General features: G+C 40.1%; 2 protein-coding genes across 2 annotated transcripts in view; one reads left to right on the forward strand and one right to left on the reverse strand.

Moving 5' to 3' along the window:
- The window catches only part of pde4ba (phosphodiesterase 4B, cAMP-specific a), a 343,053-nt gene that overhangs the window by 82,517 nt on the left and 239,836 nt on the right, over positions 1 to 20,700 (forward strand). The window contains exon 2 of the mRNA XM_022675871.2: positions 8,282 to 8,359. Coding sequence (XP_022531592.2) covers positions 8,321 to 8,359 — 39 coding nt within the window. The 5' untranslated portion in view covers positions 8,282 to 8,320. The remainder of the gene's footprint in view (positions 1 to 8,281; positions 8,360 to 20,700) is intronic.
- Positions 1 to 20,700, reverse strand: part of LOC111195860 (G2/M phase-specific E3 ubiquitin-protein ligase-like) — a 675,934-nt gene that overhangs the window by 25,729 nt on the left and 629,505 nt on the right. The gene's annotated exons all lie outside the window — the stretch shown is intronic.

Genomic DNA, 20,700 nt, shown 5'->3' on the forward strand with positions numbered 1-20,700 from the left:
TGATGATGATGATGATGATGATGATGATGATGATGATGATGATGATGATGATGATAATTCTGGGCGATTTCATTTGGAACCCAATCTAATTTGCACAAATTGTTCTGAAGAAAGAAGCAATTACAGCCTAATAACTGTGGGATAGGAAGAAAGGGAGTCAGGGCAGGGAGAGAGAGAGAGAGAGAGTGAGTGAGTGAGAAGCTGAGACCATAACACTCAGCTAAACAGCCAAATACGTCTCAGCTTTACATCATCAGAGAGAGATTTTTTTTTTGCACCAGGAGTGGCATAAAGTTATTCTAAAGCAGTGTGTAAGACTGGTGGAGGAGAACACGCAAAGAAGCATAAAAATTATGATTAAAACTAGGGTTATTCCACCAAATATTGATTTCTGATCTCTTAAAACTTTATAAATATAAACTTGTTTTCTTTGCATTATTTGAAAGCTCTGCATCTTTTTTGTTATTTCAGCCATTTCTCATTTTCTACAAAAAAAAAGCTCTAAATGACAATATTTTTATTTGGAATTTGGGAGGAATGTTGTCCGTAGAATAGAAAAACAATGTTTATTGTAATCAAATATATACCTATAAATAGAAAAATCAGAGAAACTCTTAATTTGTTACAGAGTTGTATTCTATAGCCTAAAGCTATTGCACTTCAGCAGCAGAAATAGATTGTGCAAAAATGATATCCAAGATTCCTGAAGATACAAAATCTAACAGCTTTCAGAGAAAAACTAAGATAATATTTACAGGAAAACCCCTTAATAACCCTAAGGGTTAAAAAAACTTAAATTAAAATAATTCTGGACAATTTGATTTTGGAACCCAATCTAATTTGCTCAAATAATTTTGAAGAAAGAAGCAATTGCAGCCTAATAACTGTGGGATATGAAGAAAGAGAGTGAGGCAGGGAGAGAAAGAGAGAGAGAGAGAGAGAGAGAGAGAGAGAGAGAGAGAGAGAGAGAGAGATAGAGATGGAGATAGAGATATGATTGGGTATGATTGAAGTAAGAGAGTGAGTGTGAGGAAATGAGTGGGTAGAGTCCCATAAGAGTAGAAGATTGTGTGAATAATCTCTCAGAGATTAAAGTGTCATCACTTGCTGTTTGTGTAATACTAGATTTTTGAATTCATAGCTTCAGTCACATCTCTCAGATCTGTTGTGGCATTAAGCAGCCTGAGGCTGAGCGATCCTCACCTGCGTCTGTATTCAGTCAGGTGCTTCAGTCATATCCGTGTTAGTAGGGGTTATGTGGCACTGCCATACAATTTTCTTTTTTTTTTATTATTAGGGCTACAAGTGCATCCAGACTTTTTTTTTTTTGTATTAAATTGTAATATTTTTTTAATGGTAGCAACACACAGACATGGCAACATGTACACATTTCACATAAGGGTCACACATTTTGACCTTCTAGTATTCTTGTACGGTTTCATGTTCTAAAGTAGGAATATTTGATTTGATTTAATCTTATATTTCATCAGTTTCAGTCGAGTTCAGTCAGTGGATGACACATTTTCATGATTTTTTGCAAGGTGGAATATGGACAGAAGCATTTATTTCCTCTAATAATGCTTTCAGTAAGTCAGCAAATTACAGTATTCTAATTTACCAAAATTTATCAATTTATCAAAACTACCCTAACGTCTTACACTGCCCAGACAAAAAAAGGTCACACACTCTTATAATATTTTGTTGGACCGCCTTTAGCTTTGATTGCAGCACGCATTCGCTGTGACATTGTTTTGATAAGCTTCTGCAATGTCACATAAGTTTTGTTTCAATCCAGTGTTGCATTAATTTTTCACCAAGATCTTGCAGCAGCATTGATGATGGTAGAGTCTGACCACTGCACAAAGCAGCACTTCTCCAGCACATCCTAAAGATTCTCAATGGGGTTAAGGTCTGGACCATAGACTGTGTATAGCTGGACGGAGCATCGTCTCTCAAAAGAAAGCTGTGTAACCCCACCCATCCCCATAGGTTTCAATAGGAAAACACACAACTTTCACGTTTTCACGTTTTTTTTCCAATGTACTGTAATTCTTCCTCCGCTATTTAAATGCAACAGCTCGTGTAACCTCTGCTAATATTGTAAATGTTTTATATCCCCACAGAATTCATTTTTTCTTTAAAAGTTATTCAGTTCTATTCAAAAAGGTGTTTATTGTAAAAGGGCTGGGTCACACCTAGCCGGGGTGGGACCAATCACTGTATAGGTGGGACCAGAGACTGTGTGAGCTCTGTCGAGGCAGCCCCATGAACCCTGCATTTACATCTTGGAATATATCCGTGTCATCAGGAAAGAAAAAATCCATTGATGGAATAACCTGGTCTATATTTAGTATATTCAGGTAGTCAGCTGACCTCCTTCTTCCAGCACATACTGTTGCTGAACCTAGACCTGACCAACTGCAGCAACAAACCCAGATCATTTACTACTTAAATCCAAGTGGAGACTTTTTTTTTGGGGCCAGGCAGTGTAATTTAGAGAAAGACTGTAAGAAAGTCTAGTCTGCCAGACCAAAACCACTCTATTATTTGATTTTGCCAATTTAACACAGATTATTTTATTAACATGTAAAGCTTAAGAAAATGTGGTAGGCCACATTGTACACAAACATGCACTGCTGTAATGTTAATGTTTATTTCAAGTTAATAAAAAACAGTGTTAAATTTATTGTTTAAAAAATAGATTAAGCAATATTATATATATATAAAGAATATATATATATATATATATATATATATATATATATATATATATATATATATATAAGACTTTTACAAACACATTTTAAACGAACACAAATATTGTTCATTATCATTATCATCAAATTTACAGAAATTTGAAATATTGAAATGTTATAAAGTTAAATTTATTGTAAGACAGACAATTTGAGTCAACACAAATTTAAATTACATTAAACTGGCATTTAATTTAGTTTATAACTATAAACATATGGAATGTGAACTTGTCTAAAGCTCTGGCCCTTCAGCAGCAGAAATAGATATCCAAGATTTCTGAAGATACAACATCTAACAGCTTTCTAAGAAAAACTAAGATAATGTTGCATCTTAAATTGACAGGAAACCCCCCTTAATAATCCTAAGGGTTTAAAAAAAAACTTTAATTACAACAACCAGACCACATTTCCTTCACAGCTGTGGGAATAATAATACTGTGTAATGCAGGATCTGACTCTGCTAATGCTTTTAACTGATTCATTAACAGGCAACATGTAGCACTGTAGCACAATGTGGGAGTTTAAATGAATATTTTGTGGTGTAGGCGGCGCAGTTTTAAGGATCATGCGTGACAGCAACACCATTTTTTTTCAGGCTTGGCTGCTATAGTCACACAGGACAATCCAGGCTAATACCACACATACAGCAATACATCACTTACTGCAATAAAGAGAAATCAGATCTTGTTTTTGATACCTGCAAAAATTGACAAAAATCATTAATCCAATTTCAGATTTTGACATTTTATATTTTAACATGTCACACTGACACCAAACTGCTCTCTGTGATGAGTGGAGCCTGATGGGTGGTTGTGCTGATTTATTTCTTTACTCTTGTCACTCCTTTTCCCAGCATTTGGCTTAATAATGTTAGTGTGAAACAAGCTGTAGAGTTTTATTTATTTTTTTATTTAACTCAGTGCTTGGGTTATTCCTGCTGTGGTCACTACTTACTAGTCACTAGTTACAGAAGAGGACATGGACTACATTGCAAATAAATACTAAATACTACACATAAGGAATCATGTAGTAACTTCAGAGTTAATCCAAAAAATAATCTGTGAAACATTTAGATGCTCTTGTCGTGGGTGCTGGTAATTTGCAGTTTCTGAGGCTGGTAATGCTGATGAACTTATTCTGTGCAATAGAGGTAACTCTTGTTCTTGCTTTCCTGGGGATTTCCCAATGAGAGCCAGTTTCATCATAACATGTTTGATTATCTTTGTGACTGCACTTGAGGATACTTTCAAAGTTCTTGAATTTTTTTTCAGATTGAATGAACTTTATTTCTTAAAATATTTGTTTTCTTAATTTAGTTGAGAAGTTCTTGCTTCTCATAATATGGATTAGAACATTATTTAAATAGGGGTACTCACTGTATACCAACTCTACCTCTTCACAACTTTTCATGCTCTGATACTCTCATAAAGCTGACGAAGAAAATGCTGAGATGTGCAAAGCTGTCATTGTTTGTGTTTACTAAATAATGATGACTTTTTTTTGATTGGCATTTTACATTTGGGTATATGCCAACCAACTTACAAACTAAAAGATTTTCTCGTGGCAGTTCTAAACCAATCTCACGCGAATTAAGTAGGATTTCAGGTTTACATTTAATTATATTAATTTATTCTGCTTTGTTGTGTGTACTGAATGAGTCCACATATGAATATTCTTCACTGTTAATGCTATACATTAATGCTAAAATTAATGCTAACGCAGCAGCTTGAAAAAAAGCGGTGGCTGACTTCACATGTATTGGAGGAAGCATGTGCTAGTCTTCACCCTCCTGGTGTGTTGGGGCATTACTGGTGATAGAGGGAGTCCTGTTGGGTAATTGGCTGTTCTAAATTGGGGAGAAAATGGGAAAAATTTGAAATAAAATTATATTTATATAAAAAAAATAAGAATAATATTAATAAAAGTTAATGCTCATAATTTATTGACTGCATTTGGTCTAAAACTAGTTTAAAAGCTAAACCTCTTCATTTTCTCCATGTTCTTGATACTTTAATGTGATCCAGGTGCCAGGAACAGGGCCTGCTGTGATCCAGTATCCCAATCCAACATAGCGTTTAGGGGTGTGACGAGACACTAATATCACGAGACGAGACACGATACTAGGTTCACGAGAACGAGACGAGACAAGATTTAAAAATACAATTTTAAAGAAAACGTCAAAAATGAAAAATGGACTAAAGTTTTATTTGACTAAGTGATATAACGCAAACTTTACAGACTGGTTTCTCTTACACATTGATTCTATAAGAAATAGAAATAAGAATAAGAATAAAAAATAAAATAAAACTTTTCTAGGTTCTTATACAGTGCAAACAATAAGTGCAAACCATAACTAGTCATATTAAGACTATGGTTTGTGTTTTTTTCTCCTAAATCTCTTGTAATTTAACTATGCATAACCATAACCAGTCATATTAAGACTATTTTTGAAGTGCAAACAGAGACAAAACATTTTTTTAAATACAGTACAGAGCTAAGGGATTAGTACAACTGCCTATGAAACAGTCACGTGTAGGATTTACTTACAATATTTATATATGGTTTGTGTCTTGTTGGTCACTCTGTCAACAGACATACAACTTAAAAGCAGCAGAAGCATCTTCTATGGAAATGCCTGAATTTTCCTCTTCTGCTGAGAGCTGCTCTCACTGCTCAGCCACCACACTCGCTGCTATCGCTACTGTGTTGCCAGATCCCTCTTAAAAAGTCCACACTAAACAGTTTTTTTTCCCGCGAGACAGGTTTAAGCTTGACGAGAAATATCGCCACGTATTAATCTCGCGAGATCTCCTGCCACAAGATCTCGTCACACCCCTAATAGCATTAGGTTCACGGTTAGTCGATGCATATTCAGATTCAGTAGTGGCTTAAATCCGTGTGAGCAATGGCTCCTTTTGAAGGAATGAACTCCTCTTTGACCTCTGAGTAACTGTATCAAAAGTAAAGAAAATCCCATTTGGTTGGAATAGAACAGCACGGACCTGAATTGAGCAGGGCACAGAATCAATAGAACACAGTGTGGGCTGGAGGAAACAAAAGGAATCTGAAAGAGCCGCTGTTCTTTTTGCGAGAGGAATACCGATGAGAGCGGTCTTTTCAGCATGTATCATCAGCAGGGGAATTAGTAATTAGCGGCTGTGATTTGAGCAGAGTGGGTTAGGATTGTTAATTTGTCTGGAGATGATTTGCCTGATTGTCTTCCTGTCATTGTGAGCGCTCTGATCAACTGTAGCTGACACACAGTAGATCAGGTGTTTCTGTAACAGTATCTAGAAAATCGTTGTTTCTACACAGCAGATTCAGTTCAGTGACTCATAGTTTACTTTTCCAGTGTATATGATTCATTTTTACATGTACACTGATTTTATGACATGCCACCATCATTCAATTGTGTATAATGAGTTGTAGAAAGGTTTCTAAAGGCATCAGATATTGGTAAAAAAAAAAACAAATGCAGCCAAGACCTGTGTGCCACCATGACCCTCCATCACTCCATCACACTGTCCCTTAGGGATGCATAGCAGCTGACTTTTACGATGTCTTTACAGGACACACACACACACACACGCCTCAAAATAAATAATAGAGAAGTTGATTTTTTTTTATCTGTAGGCACTCTAGGGTTTGTTGCTGTTATTATTAGACTTGGGCAGGAGTGACAGAAATAGTAAGGAGGTGTGGTGTAATAAGCTCCAGTCCTCAGTACTCTAGAGTTACATTATATAACGGTTTGTTACATCATTTCCATTGTGCATATTTAATTTCTTATAAAGCGAATAAAAGCTCATTTCAGCTCCTCATTTACAAAGGAATTAAGGAATGGACAACAATAACTAATTGCTGCACTACTAGGGCTGCAACGATTAGTCAATATAATCGACAATATCAACAATTATTTACATGCGTCGACTACAAATTTCACTGTCGACTAATCGTTAATTTGTAGAAGGTCTGCATTATACAAAGTGCTGGGGACAGAAGTACAATGGGAAATGGGTAGAAGACTCACACAGTTTACAGTCAACTTAGTTTGTGTCTCTTCAAAGGTGCCCAAACACAACAGATTACATATTTATTTCACTAAACATCAGTACTCACAGTCCACATTTAAACAACGTTCAGATAATTAAATGCCGTTTTAAATGTCATGTTTTGCTGTTTCAATTGTTTTTAGTGATTGAGAACATGGCAGAAATAATCGCTGACTAATCGAAAAAACGAATCGAAAAAATAATCGTCAGATTAGTCGATTTCCAAAATAATCCCTATAAAGCCCTATACACTACCTGCCCCCTTTCTGAAGACATACAATGCCTTAAACGGAATTTGTTAAACAGCAGCTAGGTTGCTGAACTCTAGCGCTTGACTGCATGAAGGGTTGTCCAAAATACTTAGATGTAGGATTTCATCCCTTCCTCTTGTAGCCTACTGTACAGGGGTTGCACAATGAAACACCATCAATCATTTATTGTCTCAACATACAATAGCAGTTGATACAATCCGGGTTAGCACCCGAACATCCCTTTCAGACAGCTTCCTCTTGCATCCACAGTTAATCCTGTTGGATGTGCTTTGTCCTTCTTGGTGGTATGCTGACATTACCCTGGATACCGTGGCTCTTAAAACCATTACAAATACTTGCTATCTTTGGTCACAGATGCGCCAGCAAGACGTGAACCAACAATTTGTCCACTTTTGAACTGTGGGATGTCACCCATAATGTTGTCACATTGCAATATTTTGAGCAAAACTGTGCTCTTACCCTGCTAATTGAACCATGACACTCTGATCTTACTGGTGCAATGTGCAATTAATGAAGATTGGCCACCAGGCTGCTCCAATTTAGCCATGAAACCTCCCACACTAAAAGGACAGGTGTTTCAGTTTCATTGTCCAACCCCTGTAACTCTGCCTCTTTTTCCAAGGAGAAGTCAAGTCAAGAGGCTTTTATTGTCATTACATCTGAGTACAGGTACACAGTGTGATGAAATTACGTTCCTCTGGAACCATGGTGCAACATAGAACCACAAGCAATAGACAACATAAAGTGCAGGAGTGACGACAGTGCAACATAAAATTATAAAATTATAACACTAAATAACAATAAAGACAATAAATACAAAAGACGAGACAATTTAAAGACAGGACAGTGCAGTACCGATACGGTATAATAAAGTGTATAGTGGGGATAAGGTGCAGAGATGTGTGACATACACACACCCCACCTCCACGTACTTTGCCCGAGAGGCCGGCGTCGCGGTCTGCGAGAAGTGTTACACTCAAAGGGATACAAAAGAAAAATGGGATTGGGTCTTAGATCTGTATAAATACAGAAGTGCTGAGAGATACAGTTAGTGACTCAAGACTTAAGAAATGGTTGCTATTCTCTCGCTCTCTCTCTCTCTCTCTCTCTTTCTCTCTCTCTCACACACACACACATTCTCTTTCCTTCGTATTCTCCCCCTCAAAATCATTGTTAACGCCGTGTTCTTTCACCCTTTCTGCAGGTGTATCAGTGGAGTTGGGCGAGGAAGACTCCACATAAGATGAGGAAGAGCAGAAGTGTGCTGAATGTGTCGCCTGAGGTGAGTGAACATCACGCTAATTCAGGAACACAAACAGTATCAAGTGCAGATCTTTGCAGAAAAAACGAGGAAGACTTTTGGGGTCAATTTGTGGAACTGTGTGTGAAAGTTGTAGAAAGAAGAAACAGAGAGGAGTAGGAAGCAGGAACAGAGAGAAGTGAGAGAGGAAAGGAGGAAGGGGGAATTGTCCCCGGATAAGAACCGAGCTGCTGATCAAACTGTACCATCTACTCTCCGACAAGCTAGAGTACAGAGAGCGGTGCTGAGGAACATGAAGAACTGAGGGGGAGCAGCCGTGACATGTAGACTCATACTCACTTGCCTCATTTACCCCTTTTTCTCTCTCTGTATCTCTGTCTCTCACTCTTTCGTTAGGAGTGTTTTGTCAGACTTTAGGCCTGTAAAGTAGGGAAGCAGGCAATATATATTTGGCAAGTGAAATTATTTTAAAAATAAGTGAAAAAACAAATAATTTATACAGAACAATGTTTTGTCAATTTTAAATAATATTGCAGTGTTTCCTCTAACTTAACTTGTACTTCCGGCGCCGACGCGAGTGGCTGCCTGTTCCAGTAGCTCCGTCTCTTTGTGTGTTTTTCTGAGTTTTTTTACGTTTATTTATCGTCTCTGTGCTACTACACACGTCTAGTGTGCATCTTATTTATATCCTAAGGATATTTTTGGTGTAAATATGCGGGGCAGCGAGGAATACCGTGTTTATTCCCGGGAAGAACTGCTAGCCCTCCGACCCGCGGGACGTGGGGGCATTGTCCACACAATACCGGATGATCTGAGAAGGAGGTACCGAGGTTGCAGGGCCGGCGCTATGCTAAAGGCTAAGCTAAAGGCTAAGAAGTCGGAGCAGCGCTGGAGGTACAAACCCTCAGTTCCGTCGGTGGTTATGGGGAATGTTAACTCACTGACCAACAAAACCGACGAGCTAGCCTGTCTGGTGAAGAATCAGAAGCTCTACAGGGAGTGTAGCATGCTGTGTTTCACCGAGACCTGGCTCACCCCCGACACGCCGGATGCTAACGTGCAGCTACCCGGCTTTTCTTCAGTGAGGGCGGATCGGGACCCGGTGCTTTGCGGGAAGCGGAAAGGTGGAGGAATCGCGCTGTTTATTAACAACAGATGGTGCAACCCTGGACATGTGTACGTGAAGGAGGTGATCTGCTGTCGGGATATTGAACTGTTAGCGGTGAGTCTCCGACCTTATTACATGCCGCGGGAGCTCTCTCACGCGATCCTCGTGTGTGTTTACATCCAGCCGAGAGCGGACGTGCAGGCGGCGTGTGACGTCATCCACTCCACCGTCGCAGCGCTGCAGACACAGCACCCTGACGCCTTCTATGTGATCACTGGTGACTTTAATCACGTAACGCTGGACTCTACCCTGCCTGCCTTTTTCCAGTTTGTGGACTGTCCCACCAGGAAAAACAGGACCATAGACTTGCTGTATGCTAATGTGAAGGATGCATACAGGGCTATGCCACTACCACCGCTGGGGAAATCAGATCACAATCTGGTGTTCCTGCAGCCTCAGTACAAACCACTGGTACTGAGGCAGCCCACTACCACACGCTCATTCAGAGTCTGGTCTCCTGAAGCAGAAGAAGCCCTAAGGGACTGCTATGACACCACTGACTGGAGCGTGCTGCTGCACCCACATGGTGAGGACATTGAGGGGGTGACTCACTGTGTTACGGACTACTTGAATTTCTGTATGGATGTTGCTGTTCCCACAAAGACTGTACGCTGCTTTCCAAACAACAAACCCTGGATTACCAGCTCCGTCAAGGACCTCCTCAACCAAAAGAAGAGGGCGTTCAAAGACGGAAACTTGGTAGAGCTGAAGCGCGTACAGGGGGAACTCAAGGTACGTCTTAAAGAGGCCAAGGAGTCTTACAGGAAGAAGGTGGAAAGAAAGCTGCAAGACAACAACATGAAGGAAGTCTGGGGTGCAATGAAAACCATCACTGGGTGCAAGAACAACAACGGCAACCCAGTAGATGGCGGTGTGGACAGAGCAAACCAGTTCAACAACTTTTACAACAGGTTTGACTGTCCTGCTCCTGCTGCCCCCTCCTCCTACCCTCCTGCAGCATCACCAACATCTTCTCCATCTCTACCATCATCACCACCATCTCCATCACCTTCAACTCCAACTCCACCATCTTCATCACCACCACCATTACCCTCACCTCCATCTTCATCAACATCATCACCGTCATCATCACCACCACCACCACCACCCTCACCTCCTCCATCATCATCTTCATCACCATCAGCACAATCACCCTCACCTCCACCATCTTCATCAGCACCATCATCACCCTCACCTCCACCATCTTCATCATCACCACCATCAACACTATCAACTGGCAGACAAATCATCTCCTCCAGTCCACCAACCTTTACTGCTGACCAGGTCAGGAGACAGCTGAGGAGACTTCACCCCAGGAAGGCAGCTGGCCCGGACAGAGTGTGCCCCAGAATGCTCAAGGCTTGTGCTGTTCAACTGGGTGAGCCCCTCCAACATGTTTTTAACCTGAGTCTGCGTATAGGGAGAGTTCCTGCCACGTGGAAGACAACCTGTCTCATTCCTGTTCCCAAGAAGGCACACCCGAAGGAGCTGAATGACTACAGGCCTGTTGCTTTGACATCTCATGTGATGAAGACCATGGAGCGACTGCTGCTGGACCAACTCAGACCTCAGGTCCACCATGCTGAGGACCCACTGCAGTTTGCGTACCGGGAAAAGGTGGGAGTGGAAGATGCCATCCTCTATCTCCTGCACAGAGCTCACTCTCATCTGGACAAGGGGGGAGGTGCTGTGAGGGTCATGTTCTTCGACTTCTCCAGTGCCTTCAACACCATCCAGCCCCTACTACTGAGAGACAAGCTGATGGAGATGGAGGTGGATATGCACCTGGTCACCTGGATCACTGACTACCTTACTGGGAGACCACAACATGTCAGGATCAGGGACTGCTCCTCTGATACAGTGATCACCAGCACAGGAGCACCACAGGGGACTGTTCTCTCTCCAGTCCTGTTCACACTGTACACATCAGACTTCAAATACCACTCGGAGTCATGCCACATGCAGAAGTTCTCTGACGACACTGCAATTGTGGGGTGTGTGCGTAATGATGATGAGAGGGAGTACAGAAGCCTGGTTGAGGAATTTGTGATGTGGTGCAAGATGAACCATCTGCAGCTGAACATCTCCAAAACCAAGGAGATGTGCATAGACTTCAGGAGGTCCAGGCCCTCTGCTCAGCGGCCAATCTCCATCGAGGGGGTCGACGTGGAGGTGGTCAAATCCTACAAATACCTTGGTGTGCACCTGGACGACAGGCTGGACTGGTCAGTGAACACTGACTCCCTCTACAGGAAGGCTCAGAGCAGACTGTACTTCCTCAGAAGGCTCAGGGCTTTCAACATCTGCCAGAAACTCCTCCTGATGTTCTACCAGTCTGTGGTAGCCAGCGTCCTCTTTTACACTGTTGTGTGTTGGGGAGGCAGCATCAGCAAGAGGGATGCTGGACGACTGGACAGGCTGGTGAGGAAAGCTGGTTCTGTGCTGGGATTAGAGCTGGAGTCCTTAACACCACTGGCAGAGAGGAGAGCCCTCAGTAAGCTGCTGAACATCATGGACAATGTTCACCACCCTCTGCACAGCACCATCACCAGGCAGAGGAGCTCATTCAGCGGCAGACTGCTGTCCCAGTCCTGCTCCACAGACAGACTCCGAAAGTCTTTTGTTCCTCAGGCCATAAGACTGTTCAACTCCTCTCAGCACAGCAAACTAAAGACTCTGTGAAACTTTTTCATTCCGGCCACTCTGGCCACACCATGGACACACCCCCAGCTATGGACACACTCTCAGACTTGCTGATGCCTAGAACACTTTTTATAGTTCTACCATATTTTGCACTAGTAGTTCATTCACTAGTTAATTCATCTACTGTTTACGTATCTTTTGCACTGTTTACGTATCTTTTGCACTGCTTAATTTAATTTAAATTATTATATAACTGTGTATTTGCACTTTCTGTTTGGCTGACATCAGTTATCCTCACATTATGCACATCAACTGGTGTTCACTGTCTATTGTGTTCAACTGCACTACCTCCATTCTCCATCTCCATTACACACACACACACACGAAGACTGTACATTTACACTGTATATTCTATTTCTTATTTGATTGTATTTATATGTATCTTTATATTTTATATTTTATCTTTTTTAACTTTGTGTATTGTGTAACCTGCTGCTGGATGCCAAGAATTTCCCCCCGGGGATCAATAAAGTATCTATCTATCTATCTATCTACAGTTGTGGTCAAAAGTTTACATACACTTGTAAAAAAACATAATGTTATGGCTGTCTTGAGTTTTCAATAAGTTCTACAACTCTTATTTTTCTGTGATAGAATGATCGGAACACATACATGTTTGTCACAAAAAACAGTCATAAAATTTGGTTCTTTCATAAATTTATTATGGGTCTGCTGAAAATGTCACCAAATCTGCTGGGTCAAAAATATACATACAGCAACAAAATTTGTCAATTTTGGTGATGTAGCGAGTTGTGTCAATCAAATTAGCTTCATGGCATGGCCTCTTCACTTCTTGTAAGTGATTCTGATTGACTACAGCTGTTGACTTCTCATGAGCCCATTTAAATAGGGCTCATTTGACCCAGTGATTAGACTCAGCTACAAAAGCTACAATGGGAAAGTCAAAGGAACTCAGTGTGGATCTGAAAAAGCGAATTATTGACTTGAACAAGTCAGGGAAGTCACTTGGAGCCATTTCAAAGCAGCTACAGGTCCCAAGAGCAACTGTGCAGACAATTATACGCAAGTATAAAGTGCATGGAACAGTTGTGTCACTGCCACGATCAGGAAGAAAACGCAAGCTATCACATGCTGCCGAGAGGAGATTGGTCAGGATGGTCAAGAGTCAACCAAGAATCACCAAGAAGCAGGTCTGCAAGGATTTGGAAGCTGATGGAACACAGGTGTCAGTCTCCACAGTCAAGCGTGTTTTACATCGCCATGGACTGAGAGGCTGCCGTGCAAGAAAGAAGCCCTTGCTCCAGAAAAGGCACCTTAAGACTCGGCTGAAGTTTGCTGCTGATCACATGGACAAAGATAAAACCTTCTGGAGGAAAGTTCTCTGGTCAGACGAAACAAAAATTGAGCTGTTTGGCCACAACACCCAGCAATATGTTTGGAGGAGAAAAGGTGAGGCCTTTAATCCCAGGAACACCATGCCTACTGTCAAGCATGGTGGTGGTAGTATTATGCTCTGGGGATGTTTTGCTGCCAGTGGAACTGGTTCTTTGCAGAAAGTAAATGGGATAATGAAGAAGGAGGATTACCTCCAAATTCTGCAGGAAAACTTAAAACCATCAGCCCGAAGGTTGGGTCTTGGGCGCAGTTGGGTGTTCCAACAAGACAATGACACAAAACACACATCAAAAGTGGTAAAGGAATGGCTAAACCAGGCTAGAATTAAGGTTTTAGAATGGCCTTCCCAAAGTCCTGACTTAAACCCCATTGAGAACATGTGGACAGTGCTAAAGAAACGGGTTCATGCAAGAAAACCATCACATTTAGCTGAACTGCACCAATTCTGTCAAGAAGAGTGGTCAAACATTCGACCTGAAGCTTGCCAGGAGCTTGTGGATGGCTACCAAAAGCGCCTAGTTGCCGTGAAAATGGCCAAGGGACATGTAACCAAATACTAATGTTGCTGTATGTATATTTTTGACCCAGCAGACCCATAATAAATTTATGAAAGAACCAAATTTTATGACTGTTTTTTGTGACAAACATGTATGTGTTCCGATCACTCTATCACAGAAAAATAAGAGTTGTAGAACTTATTGAAAACTCAAGACAGCCATAACATTATGTTTTTTTACAAGTGTATGTAAACTTTTGACCACAACTGTATCTATCTATCTTAAGAATAGGAACTTTTTTAAGCAGCGAATTGAATGGAATTGAATTGAATTGAAAGAAACATTCAGCATCAATTATAACACAGGGTATCAGTTTTCCTAGTTTACTATCCTTTAACAAACCGTTGGTCTGTTTTCCAGCTAAAATTTGCAAGCTGTACAGGGCTAGGATAGTAACATTAGCTGAGCTAATGTTAGCCTTAGCATTCGCTTGCTTTTGTGTGGCAAAAGACTATCTGTCTTTCTGTTTGTGCAAATTTCACTCACTTGTGACTTGAGTTACAAAGCTGAAGTACATTTATGATTAGGATAGCACTGCTGAAGTAAGCACACTGTGCTTTGTAGACCTGTCATGATAATATTTTTTGTGAATGATATTGTCATTTTAAGACCATTTTAAATGCCACTGACATAATGGTAGTAGAATTGCATAACAAATCATTAATACCCATTTTAAAGACAACACAATTTGAAATAATAAAAAAAAATCTCTATATTTTTTTACATATATTTTTCCTTCACCGGCTGCAGTTCACACTGTGTGTATGGTGTCACAGTTATTGAAGCATTGGTCGTTTCTGTATTGACTGGCTAAAATATTGTTTACTGTTATATATGTGAACAAACAACAAACAAACACAATAGGCAATATTACGATTATCAAATATTATTGAGGTCATGTCCATTTATTGCATAATTAGTTGAAAATGTAATTATCATGACAGGCCTAGTGCTTTGTTTGTTTGCTAGAATATAAAAAAGGTTAGCTTAATTTAGCTTGATTGATTTATTAAGTGTTTAATAAATAAAGATTGTAGTTTGTACTAGATTTTTCTTTTAAAAGTTAAGAAAAAAACATTCAGGAAAGTAGTAAACTAAATGTAAAACTGTAAAAAAACAGTATTTTTTGGATTCATCTTTAGTAAAAAAAAATTCATTTTGGTGCATCTTTTATGTTCAGGCCTCACGTCAATCAGAATTATCCTGTACTCCCAAATTAAAAACTGCTTTGGCTAATTAATGTTATTTTATTGTTACGTGTTCTAAGCATTTTAAAATGTTTGTGCCCAAACTGCTGCTGTGGAAAGTACACCACAGGTACATTTGCATAAGTATAAGGAATGATCCACACAATATTGTGAATGCTAACACACACAGACACAGTTGATGCTTATATAGGCCAAACTGCTGTGTGTTACGTAGTAATAGGAAGCACATAACTGCATAACTGCTAATTTAGACAAGACTGTACTTTTCTAAGTGACATCCTTCTAGATATCAAACCCCTCCACCTTCTTTTTTGTGTACATGTGGTAACATATTAACATATTTAGCAGGGGCAATATTGTATTTTATGTCTTTTTTAATATATTTATAATTATAATATTGCCCAGCCCTTTACTCTAGTATTAAAAGTGTGAAGGGTTTCTATTTAGCCAGAAAGGTTTGAGTCTTTTGAGGGAATTGATTCAGCTGCAGTTTTAACTGAAACAGAACTTGGTCACTGCAGCTTCTGAAACTGTCTCTCTCTATGTATAGAGAGTATATATATATATAGTACATAAAATAAAATAGAAACAACAAAAACATGAATCCACATAAAAAGGCTTATTTCTAGCAGCTGCAGCTTCTCACAGTCCTTAAATCTACACCCCCACTCCCCACGTCTCTGACTGAAAGTATTACACAAGGCTATATTTTGAAATATACACAGTTTGGTAGATGTACTGTATACTATAGAACAATAGCTCAGCTGCAGGTAACTGTAGGATAGCAGAGACTATTTACAATGATGGTAATTACTGTATGTCAAAGAGAACCTGATACACTGTCAATGCCAGATTCTGCAGAATCCTAGAGAAAGTGTGTGTGTGTGTGTGTGTGTGTGTGTTTGTACTGCCAGTCTCAGGTAGGCTAGCTACTGCAATACACTGATCTATGCAATCCAGCGCCAGTAGAGTATTTGTGATCTTATGGGCACCGGCTGAGGGCTTCTGAACTTGCAAGCATGTTTTTTTCCCGTACAGACAACAATGGCTGTTAATTCTTTGTTCCAGCACGTATATCTGTGCAGTGTGAAGCTGCTTTAACACGAAACGCTGAAAATGTACAACTGCGCTTTCAAACACAGTGTTTTTAATGGAATTTGCAGCACAGATATAGTAAACGGAGTGACCCGGCTGCAGGCAGTGAACACAGCACACACTGTGCACTCAGTGTGAAGTAGCACGGAACAGCAGCAGAGACAGTGTTTGTTCATAACTGTGGTAATTGTAAAAGTGTTTTCTGTCTAATATATCAGATTACACTGCACATTATCAGCAGTTTAGCTCAAATAAACGGAGTATACAGCTCTACACAAAAAATAAGAGACCACTTTTATATGATGAGTTTCTTTGATTTTACCAATTTGAAAACCTCTGGAATATAATCAAGAGGAAGATGAATGATTACAAGCCATCAAATCAAGCTGAACTGCTTGAATTCTGGCACCAGGAGTGGCATAAAGTTGTCTAAAAGCAGTGTGTAAGACTGATGGAGGAGAACATGCTCTGAATAGTAATATTTTTATTTGCAATTTGGGAGAAATGTTGTCCGTAGTTTATAGAATAAAACTAAAACATATACCTATAAATAGCAAAATCAGAGAAACTGATTTTTTTAATTTTCAGAGCTGTATTTGATAGCTGGGTCAGATCGAGACCAGATCATGTTCTTACCACAATTGAACCGCTCAAGAATTTGGACGGAGACCACCTCTACTTGTAGGTCCTGGTCCGTTTTTTTGGTCCGAACCAGAGTACGATTAGTGTTTTCACACCTGCTCAATTGAACCGGACTAAGCGTACAAATGACCAAGAGCCTTTTTTAACCGGATCAAATAGTGCTGGTGTAAAAACGCCCTAATTTTTCAATCTAAAACAGTATAACAAATTATTTCACTGAAGAATTTGGTTTTCCTACTAGGAAGGAAAGAGTAGAGTAGTAGTGTGTGTGTTTCTGCTTTAACCCAGACTGGTGAGAGCGTACCACACACACACACACACACACACCTTCAATATTGTGGATGACCTTTGTGCCATCTCGCAGTGAGCTGTAGTTCCTTCCAGTGTTTTTGTTTTCAGAATCTCACAGACAGAGCGTGAAGCTGACGGGTGTGAAACACTCTTATGTAACTGTGTTCTACAGCCTGTGCTGGATGTGTGTGCTGGGAGCTCCAGTTCTCCAGTACTACTCTGCTCTCACTCGTCCAGGAGAAATGGAGAAACTCCCATTAAGGGGGTCTTTTGTAACTGGTTTCCATGGTAACTTACTCTTACTTTATTTCTTACAGCTCTCCACTCGGGGTCCGCGGTTCTCCCTGAACCCGCGCTCACTTTTTAGCACCTCTCAGAAACACGATCCGCATCACGCTCTACTGCAGCACACCACACTTCACTTTCATCATTTTCCTCCCCTGCTCCACATCCACACGTCTGTACTGGGCTGCGTGAAGACATTGTGCATTCCAGCCTGTTTACAGATTCAAATGTATTCGACTGTCTTTCCCAAATGTTCAAATTCAAGTCTCCCCAAGTCAAATTTGCATAATTTCCCCTAATTTTCCCCTTCTATGATAAACAGCTAATCAGCAGAGATGTATAATATTTAGACCAGCAGTTCTCTTGCTGATCCTTAAGGACCCCCAGACAGTCCACAAGCAAGTGGACCATCCACTGGGACCGGAAGACTGGTTTAATTATTGAATCACTGGTTCAAGCCTTGGATACCTAGGAGATTTAGATGCCAACGTGGAGGTGCATGAGCTTGCCGCAGTTGTTGTTTGTGCTGCTATGTGTGCGGAAGCAAACAAAAACCCTGTGAAACTGTTGTTGCAAAATCTTTACACATTACATAAATAGCTTGAGGTACTGTATTTTTCGCACTGTAAGGCTCACTGGATTGTAAGGTGCATTATGTGTCACTAGTAAAGAAACAGGAGTCTCGCCATGTTTTCCTTCTAATTCAGCATGTCTCGCTGCTGGGCGACCAAGCTAAGCTAAACTAAGTTAAGTAATTCTTAAAAAAAAAAAACATTTTCTATTAAAGTCAAACGAGCGCTGGATGTTAATCTACACAGATTTCTCTCCTAAAAACTGTTTATTTTGGTGAGTAATTCACTTCAGTTTATTTACAGTAGGTTTATATTTCCAGATTTCCACTGAGGCTGGATGCAGCAGCATTAGCATTAGCAGCTAACCGCTAGTGCTAGTGCCAGTACCACCCGACAGCACTAAACTGAGGAACCCTGAGTGTTTTGGTAAGCCAGGGAGATATTAGCTAGCGGTTCGTCTCACATAGCTTGTTTTAACACTGTAAACATGCAGACTACAGTACGATAGACTCACTCAGTTTCTACATTCTAGATATGTTTATGTATCAATTGTGTCAACACTGGCAGATATACAGGGGTAGGACAATGAAACTGAAACACCTGTTATTATAGTGTGGGAGGTTTCATGGCTAAATTGGAGCAGCCTGGTGTCCAATCTTCATTAATTGCACATTGCACCAGTAAGAGCAGAGTGTGAAGGTTCAGTTAGCAGGGTAAGAGCACAGTTTTGCTCAAAATACTGCAATGCACACAACATTATGGGTGACATACCTGAGTTCAAAAGAGGACAAATTGTTGTGCATGTCTTGCTGGTGCATCTGTGACCAAGACAGCAAGTCTTTGTGATGTATCAAGAGCCACGGTATCCAGGGTAATGTCAGCATACCACCAAGAAGGACAAAGCACATCCAACAGGATTAACTGTGGATGCAAGAGGAAGTTGTCTGAAAGGGATGTTCGGGTGCTAAACCGGATTGTATCCAAAAAACAAAACCACGGCTGCTCAAATCATGGCAGAATTCAATGAGCACCTCAACTCTCCTGTTTCCAACAGTTGGGACAATAAATTATTGTGGTCTAAATCAGGTGTTTCAGTTTCATTGTCCAACCCCTGTAGGTATCGACCCAGTACCAACTATAGCTCAACATGGTTTGGGTGTTTGGCAAATGTGTTTTGTTTTTTGTTTTAGGCTAGTAGTTTGCATGATATTGACGAATATATATATATATATACATATTTGTTGTCATTAGCAACATTAGCCTCATAACTTAAACATAAACCGAACATGTCTTGCCTTGGAGTAATGGACTAGTATAAACCCTGTATAAGACCATCTAATTCAGTTATTGTATTCAGTTAAGTAGAGTAGATGACACACAATCAGGGAAATTAGCTTAACCCCTGATTTTAAGACCCCTCGTTCACTCGTTTTCTGTGAATGTCGCAGTTGGATATCATCACTGCAAACACTTCCTTCCGTTCCTCATTGAATAAAATACAGCTGCCATGTTTCCCAGCTTCGTTTATCCAATCACCGATTGCTTGTCCCAGTCATGCCTTTAAATCACTCCCTACACCACAACAGCTGTGCTCCTGCTTTATCAAAGCCTTTGGAACATAGACACACACAGACACACAGACACAGACACAGACACACACACACACACACACACACAAACAAAACCCTTGTGAATTTATGCCTTTCTGCACAGCTGTGTCCACATTTTGAATAGGACAATAGCCATCTGTCATCCACCATTCAGACCAAAAAGGCACAATCACTAGATATTTAGGCCTGGATGATACCCTGTCTACTGTAGCTACAGTGGTGTCATACAGCTACATACTTAGCTTTAGCAGTACTGGTGGTTAATAGTCATTTTAATATTCCATAAAATAATAGTGTGTTTTTCTTTTTTTTTTGAAGATGTGCATAAAAACACATCAAATTGTGGCATTTGAAGCTGTAAACACCTCTACTAAACATTTCATTTACTTTATTTTTAATGCTTGACAACAATTTTTGTACACTGATGAGAAAAGTACTGTAGTCCAAAAGTATTGGAACAGTTAGGCCAATCCTGTTATTTATTCTGTAGACTGGAACTGGTATACAGTTCAGAACGTAGCACTATCTGTTTGAACCCACTTATTTTTGTTGTGGGCAAAAGTATTGCAACATATGACTGTGGGTTGTTGCCCATGTGTATCCTGTTACATTGATTATTCACACAATAAGGAGTAATCAACTTCTATAAAAAGTAACCACCCAATGAAAACCAAAGAGCCGTCTATGGGTGAAAAACAATATGGAAAATACAGTAACATTGAGCACAACTGTTGATGTGCCATGACATCAGCAACAACCTCTAGAGGGAAAGAAGTGAAGGTATTACAGTCTGTTTGCAGAAGACTTAAAAAACACAAAAGTACGTATGCTTCACCAGAAAAAAAAACAACAAAAAAACACTATTAACAAGATGA

Source organism: Astyanax mexicanus, chromosome 5 (genome assembly GCF_023375975.1).
Source record: "Astyanax mexicanus isolate ESR-SI-001 chromosome 5, AstMex3_surface, whole genome shotgun sequence".
Lineage (NCBI taxonomy): Eukaryota > Metazoa > Chordata > Actinopteri > Characiformes > Acestrorhamphidae > Astyanax > Astyanax mexicanus.